A 7447-nucleotide genomic window follows, 5' to 3' on the forward strand; every position below is an offset into this window, starting at 1 on the left:
TCTCATATTTTTAAGCCTCAATTTGTCCTCCTCCTCCACCCCCTCCCCTCCCCTCTAACATCACCAGAAGTCATAATTTAAGGGGTCATTTCTCAAAAAATTATTCCGGGGGACGATCCCCTGGACCGCCCTAGTATGGTTGTCACCATTTCCAAAGCCCCACCAAAAATATTTTCCACCAGCCGCCACTGGTGACAATTATATTGTCAAGCTCTGTCTATCTCAATTACCATGTGCTTCTGTATTCAACCGGCAAATACAAACAGTACAAACAGTATAAACACACACACACACACCTTGGCAGGCTGGGGCGTGGAGAAGTTAAGCCAGGCAGGGACAAAGTCATGCTGCGCCATTTAGGTCCAGTGTTTCCGGTCAGTGGATCGAGGCATCAAACCTCATGGCCAGGATCTGATACAAAAAGGGAATAGACAGTAGGAATGACATCTTTAGGAATTCAGTTCCATGACATTTCTTTCAAGGAGTTTTGTCTACCGATAGATATTTAGACATTCACTGCATAAAGGGTCTCTCCCAAGTGCCAGAAAGAGTTCTATTCTTAGCAGAAAACAACAAAGCTCGACTTGATGCAGCTGTGAAAGAGGTTGACAGCTTGGATGGTAGATATCTTGTGCACCATAATACAAGTGTGTATGTCATAAATGTATTTAGCTCATTTAGAATTGCTGTGGTGATAAGCAGCTCTGTGACCACTTTAGTTTATAGCCTAGCATTTGCTTTTTACTTCTGCCCAATGCATTTCAAATTCAAAAATTGAAAAATCGTTGGAGATTATTCTGTTGTATAAAATGTGTAAGTAGCATGTTTGCCACAGATCATTTTTTCTAAATCCAAAATAAAAATTCCATTGCCAGTCTGGGATTTTGATACAATTGTGATTAATTGTGCAGCCCTCCTTTAAAACATTATGCATACTTTGTAGAAAATGAACACCTGCTAGTGACACAATGTTGACAAATGGCCATGTCACAGCAATTCATTTATCGCTATAGAGTACCCGGTGCATGTTTTGCAGCGGGAAATCAGACTGCATCATTACCCCAGAGTCTGGCTCTGAAGTCCTCTGCCTCCTCTCTCGGTCCGGCTTGGCTCTGTTCCTCAGGCCCGTTGGCGCTGATCACAGAGTGTGTGCACTGACGGACAGGGAGCGGCACACCGACGACCCCCTCTCCACCTCCCACAGGAAAGCACAGCCCCTTTCCCCAGAGGCAGATCCCTTCTTCCAGGGTGAAACACTGGGAGATGGGTCAAAAAGTTGCAGGAATGATCTGGAATGGCGATCCAGAGAACTGGCCAAGCAGGAAGTCAGATTGGTTCAAGAAGGAGAATCGCTTCTGCTTAACAGATTCCCCTAACAGCTCCTATGCGGGTCACGTCTCCGATGAATTTCCGAGTGCTACCGTTTCCAGTTCAGGTATTTCTTTCCCAGGCAGATTGAATTCTTCACAAACTCATTTGAGCCACTGTTTCTTATTGTCAGGAGTAAGAGAGTAACCCTGATAGCACTTTATGCTGAATGGCAAAAATGAAACAAATTCTTATGGGAAGCAGTCTGTGAAAGTTGTCTGCCCTGGAACATGGACAGCAGTTTGTGTAGCAGTTCCACTTTGACACCAGACGAGGGGAGACAGACAGCTGCCACACTGCGTGCCAGTATGTTTTGTCCTCGACTCGCCTTTTATCGAATCATTTTAAGATCTACCGAAACGCACGGAGAAAAGAAAAAAGGAGTTCAGAGACAGTCTTTTACTGGCGATGGAGGTCACTGAAAACCACTGCTCACCTCATTAAACGGCTGAAAAAGACTGTCTGAGTTTGAAGAAAATAATGCTCAAAAGGGTTCAAAGTCACATGACAATGAAGGAAGTAAAACCCTATGTTACATCGCCGTCATTTTCAGTGTTGGTTAGTGAAATATAGATGCTGCAGGATGATTCATTATAATGCCGTTTTTATCTGTATACGTTTTAATTTCACATTTGTAAGATCCCCATCTAATTATCTGCCGTTTTCTGATTGAAGCAGATATAGGGTTTAGCTCTGATTTCATAGGTATGCAAGCTCAAAAGCGAAACAGCAAATCTTCCAAAGAAAAGGGTTCTGCGTGTCATACGATGCTCAAAAGTCCTTCATTGACAAATAGAAATTGTCTGAAAAGAAATCCACGAGAGCCTATTCAACGTCCTCTTCTGAGTTGAAAAATAGAATACGTCCAAAATGTGTCATGAGGGTATTTCCCTTCCCTTCTTCAATGATGTTTTCTCCCACACGTGAAGTTTCTGCGAAGCAGTTTTCTGTTGTTCTTGCTCAGGGTTTACGGGTATCAGCACAGGAACACACTGGACCTGAATACAAGAAAAACAGACTTCATTCAGAAAAGCAGGTTCAACAAATATAAACTTATTAACACTAAGGTGTTAGTTTCTTTAGTACACATAGCTTGTCAAATTCACCAGTCCTGCAACAAAAAGAACCCTTCCTTTACGAAAATGAAATCTCCAGTTTTGTTCAAACTTTTTTTTATTATTAATAATACAAATAGGCTACTGCACATATTTTATTTTATTTCTCCGAGTATTAATTTAATGTAAATATTTCTCTATATTTTAATGTTATAACAATTTCTTTTTATATATATATATATAGTTTTCTATAATGGTTTAGTTTGTTGGTTTTAACAATTTATCTTCATTAAATATGTTTATGTAAGCGTCATGTACACAAAGACAAATTCCTCATATGTGTAAACCTACTTGGCACTAAACCTGATTTAGAAGAGTCTTGATTCGGGCTATAAGCTTTCTTTGAAGCCCGAATCTGAGTTTATCGTGTTTAGGTCACCCTTTTTGACATAAATGAGATAGACCACTCATTGATCAACACCTAAGAAAACACCTTTAACTGAATGCAACAGCTAGCAAAATTGCCATCTAATGAAATCTCTCTGTAACATGTTTAAGGCAGGGCTGTTATAATAAACTTGCTTCGCATAATACGGTATTTCGCTTAAAGCAATATCTTCTTTAATACTTATTTTACTGAAAACAGCTATGTGGGATGTAGGTAAGATGCTCCTTTTTTAAAACCCAAAATAGCTTCCAGTTCAAGAGATGCCTTCAAAGCTCACTTGAAATACATTTTTGAGTGTTATAAGAAAAAAAATCATGACTCAGTGATCTCATGCTGAAAGCTGGCTCTTTTTTTTCTAAATTGTGTCAGCTTTGGTAAATGAAATATTTATAACAGTGTAAAAATAACTCAAAATACTTTCTTCCTCGGTACTTCTCCCAGACTACTGCGCATCTAACCAGGCCGTGCAGACAGTGCAATGCTGGATGAAAGATATAAAACCTCAACAGCGATTGTTCACCCCTACATCTTGACAAACCATGCAATAAAATACAGTTCACACAAAATCCATCCCTGTATGCCAGCACACACTCAGAGACACCGTTAACGTATTCCCACTGAACTATTACGTAACAGCTCAACATCAACGAGTTTGCCACGGACACGGGCTTCAAAGAGCAACACAAACATCTAACGTTACTTCACTGTGAACAACACTCACGTAAAAGACGGCAACACAATGCACGCATTTTAACATTATTATTCACTGTGAAACCCCCACATGTCCACAAACACAGCAGCATGCAACACACAGTAATGTTACATGCACGCTTCACCCAGCTAACTAACGCTAGCCGAGCAATGTTATGTATTAAAGTGCATTGAAATACGTTAAGAAGCAATGCAGCCGTGGTGTGAGCTTAATAACCAAAGTCAATCGCCAACTAACAACGTTATCAGATCTGTGTCAGCTCTGCTGTTAGCTAACTCTGCTTAGTTAACTAAGGTTAACGTTAGCGTAGCACTTGTTAGCTCATAGCTGGCGTTAGTCAGCCTATTAAGTGACGTTAGCCACTGATAACTGCGAGGTAGTTGACTTTACTTAACACAGTTAGAGGGCTAAGCAAAGCACAAACGTATCCAATATGCTAACTGCAACTAAAACTGTCTATTTAGGCAGCTGTCACGTACATATAATAGAGGTAAACAGACCTGGCTTCGTTGGAACAACACAGTTTCAAAATGGCTACCTTAGCAGCGGCAGCACACATTCATCAGCCTGCTAATTGCTAGCGAGCTAACTTGCAGTATTTCGTGACGTTTACCTTCTCCGAAACAACATAGTCTCCAAATAGAGAATGTTCAAGGATATCAATAGTCTGAATATATTAACGAGATTGCACTTTTTTACAACTATGCACTTCTTTACTGATACGCTATTGACGTTTGTTTGGGTTTTCTTACCACTCGCTGCCACTGAGGGATTCGAACAGCCTCAATGATGCTACGTTCAAGATCTGCTGCGATTATGCAACCTAAAGAGGTCCCTTAGTGTTTTTAAAGTCGAACAGGCTCAATAGTCTCTGTAAATACGTTTCTTTTGAAATAACATACATGGCTGAACCTGGAATTCTGCAATGATACAATACATATATATATTTAAAGTACTCCAAGGACACTATTTCTGTAGCACGTAAAGTGGGATATTGCTATCCTGAATATAACTTAATACCTCCCCCGCCACTGACAGCCAAACCAGTCGATAACAGAACAGTCTCATTCAGTTTGAGAATATAAGAAGACAGGCATTTAATCGAGCAAGGATACAATGGCAGCATGCAAACGACCTTTAACTTAAGCTCGTCAACGTTAACTTTGTGACCACTAGCTCTGTGTAATTGTGCGTGTAGTGGCCATTGAATGACAAAACAATTAAAGGGTAACGTATAAGTCACTTCTGTGTTTTATTGATTGTTACAGTATGAAAGCTCTTTATTGCATCAGGGTGTAAGCTAACTGTAAATAGCACAACGTTGGTATAGGGTGGTTATATCATGTATACAATTCTATTGTGCATGTCTTATGGGGATTATGTTATTAATAATTAATAACCTTTCTTTTACAGATTCAAAATGATTACTACATCTGGAAGACGTTTAATTTCTGGGGTAAGAAATCCACTGTTGACAATGCGCATGCACTAATAAAAACATGTTTTTTATGCACTTTGATGCTTATCATGTTCTCAGGTTTCAGTATGGAGGTGTCTTCAGCAGATAACCAGTGCCCCACACTACACAACAACATCTCAGCTGTTTCCTTCTCAAGCCTTGATGTCATCCAGACTCACTCCCACCAACAGTTTGTTGAGCATCAGCTGGCATGCCTCACGTCTGTGCCATGGGGACTCAAGAGCCATCTCAGGGGGAGTCGACAGGAAAGACGGCTTCAGTTTGAGGGCTCTCAGCCAGGCTCCTAAACCAGCCCTCTACATCGGTGTCTCTGGGCTTATCCCTTTCCTGTCTGCCCCTCTCCTGATGGCTGCCACACAGACCTTCTACCCGGAAGTGGCGTATGCTCAGATGGTCTACGGAGCCTCCATAGTGTCCTTCCTCGGAGGCGCCCGCTGGGGGTTTGCCATCCCAGCCGGTAGTCCTGCCAAGCCTGACTGGATGAACTTGGGCAACAGTGTGGTTCCTGCACTCCTGGCCTGGATGGCGCTGCTCTGCAGGGACAATATAGCAGAGGGAGCTCTGGTGGTTATTATGGGATTGGGCCTGTCTCTGCACTATGACCTGACCCTGCTGCCGGGCTACCCCTCCTGGTTTAAAGCCATGCGGACTATACTCACTCTGATCGCCACTTTCTCACTGGTGGCTACCCTGACAATTAAGAAATTCTGCCCTGAGAAGAAACTTAAAGAGAGTAAGAAATGACTCAAAAGGGACAGTGTGTACTTTTTAAACCACATGGACTCAATAAAACATTGAAATTATGCACAGCTGTGAAGACACTCAGTAATTATTTAACGAAGTAATCGTTTTTTCACTTTTAGGACAAATGTGAGTGAAATATCATTTAGAAAACAAAGAAGTTGCCATATCCAAGCGTAAAACAAGAAAGACTTTGAAAGAAAACATTTGTAGAATCACATTGTTTGTGAAAAGTTATTATTAGCCGAATAGCCGTGCGTATTCTGATCACTCGGGCCGCTTCTTTCTCACTGGTGGCTAGCGTGAAAATGAGGAAATGCTGCACTGAGAAAAAGCGTTCAGAACTGAATTTACGAGGACAGTTTGTACTCTGAGTCACATGGACTCAATAATAAGTCTGGTCTGATTTGTTCATACTGTACATCATCCCTGAACAGTAACTCTGTAACATATTAAATAGTTCTAATATCTTTTGGGACAAACGTGACATGTATAAAAGTATTATATCTTACAAAGAAATGAATAAAAACAGTTGCAAAAGGGGCTCTAAAATATCCAAATGTTGAACAACAAATGTAACATTAATCAGAATCATATTCCTTGCTGTGAAAAGTACAAGGAGAATAACATCGCGGATACAAGCAGCCGAAATAGGTTTCCTCCGGAGGGGGGCTGGCATCTCCCTTAGGGATAAGGTGAGAGGATTCGGAGTCGAGCAGTTGCTCCTTTATGTAGAAAGAAGACAGTTGAGGTGGTTCGGGCACCTGGTAAGGATGCCACCTGACTGCTTTCCTAGGGAGGTGTTTCAGGCACATCCAGCTTGGAGGAAAGAATCAGAATACCTTTATTAGTCCCACATAGGGGAAATTTGCATCGTTACAGCAGGAAAGAGCCACAGACAGCTTAATGTTACATATGTTACAAAAAAAGTACTAAGTTATGATATAATTAAAAATATAATTAAAAAATAGTTTTAAAAAAAATACTTTTCAAAATACAAATCCTGTAACAGTTCTTATGATTTAGCAGCCAGGTATATATTACACAGTTATTAATGGCATATGTATATAATGTATATATTGCACATATAGCACATATTGCACATAGTTTGATGGTATTTAACTGCAGAAAATTACACAATTTACAAAATACAAAATGCAAAAAACAAACCTTGTAACGGTTCTAAGGATTTAGCAGCCAGGTATAAATTACAGTTATTAACGGCATATAGTTGATTGGTATTTAGCAGCAAGGGGTGATATAGTCTGTGTTGTGGTGTGTGTAGGGGAGGGGGGTTTACTAGGGGCTGTGCTGGTTGTATAGTCTGACCGCTGCAGGAAGGAAGGACCTCCGATATCTTTCCGTGAGACAGCAGGGGTGCAGCAGCCTGTCGCTGAAGGAGCTGCACAGTGAGGACAGGGTGTCCTGGAGGGGGTGGGACATATTGTCCAGCAGGGAGGACAGCTTGGCTGCCATTCTCCTGTCTCCCACCACCTCCACAGTGTCCACAGGACTCCCCAGGACAGAGCTGGCCTTCCTTACCAGTCTGCTCTGTCCCTTCTTGTACAGAACAGCAGAATTATCAGTCCAGTCCAGTTTATTGTTCAGATGAACACCCAGGTATTTGTAAGATTCCACAATCT

At 41.2% G+C, this 7447-nt stretch overlaps 1 protein-coding gene and 1 long non-coding RNA gene across 6 annotated transcripts; one reads left to right on the top strand and one right to left on the bottom strand.

The window, feature by feature from the left end:
* Positions 1-267: 267 nt before the first annotated feature.
* On the bottom strand, positions 268-4482 carry LOC104946750 (uncharacterized). 5 transcript variants are annotated; one of them, XR_798489.1, is made up of 3 exons: positions 4336-4482; positions 1061-2366; positions 268-411 (listed from the first exon to the last, which is right to left on the bottom strand). It is a non-coding gene; the product is annotated as an uncharacterized lncRNA (long non-coding RNA). The 5 variants fall into 5 exon arrangements; XR_798488.1 differs by lacking the exon at positions 4336-4482 and adding an exon at positions 4197-4327; XR_798490.1 differs by lacking the exon at positions 4336-4482 and adding an exon at positions 4084-4171.
* Positions 4483-4630: 148 nt separating this feature from the next.
* On the top strand, positions 4631-6347 carry LOC104946751 (transmembrane protein 69-like). Its single transcript, XM_010772634.1, has 3 exons — positions 4631-4810; positions 4997-5039; positions 5121-6347. Exons 2-3 carry the CDS (start codon positions 5004-5006, stop codon positions 5805-5807), a joined length of 723 nt encoding a protein of 240 aa, XP_010770936.1. The 5' UTR covers positions 4631-4810; positions 4997-5003; the 3' UTR covers positions 5808-6347.
* Positions 6348-7447: the final 1100 nt, after the last annotated feature.

The sequence above is a fragment of the Notothenia coriiceps genome, unplaced genomic scaffold (genome assembly GCF_000735185.1).
Source record: "Notothenia coriiceps isolate Sejong01 unplaced genomic scaffold, NC01 NC01_scaffold00011529, whole genome shotgun sequence".
Classification (NCBI taxonomy): Eukaryota; Metazoa; Chordata; class Actinopteri; order Perciformes; family Nototheniidae; genus Notothenia; species Notothenia coriiceps.

Coding starts and splice junctions, on each gene's coding strand:
- LOC104946751 (XM_010772634.1), top strand. CDS start 5,004: ATGATTACTACATCTGGAAGACGTTTAATTTCTGGG. Junction 5,040..5,120: donor GAAGACGTTTAATTTCTGGG/GTAAGAAATCCA, acceptor TCATGTTCTCAG/GTTTCAGTATGGAGGTGTCT.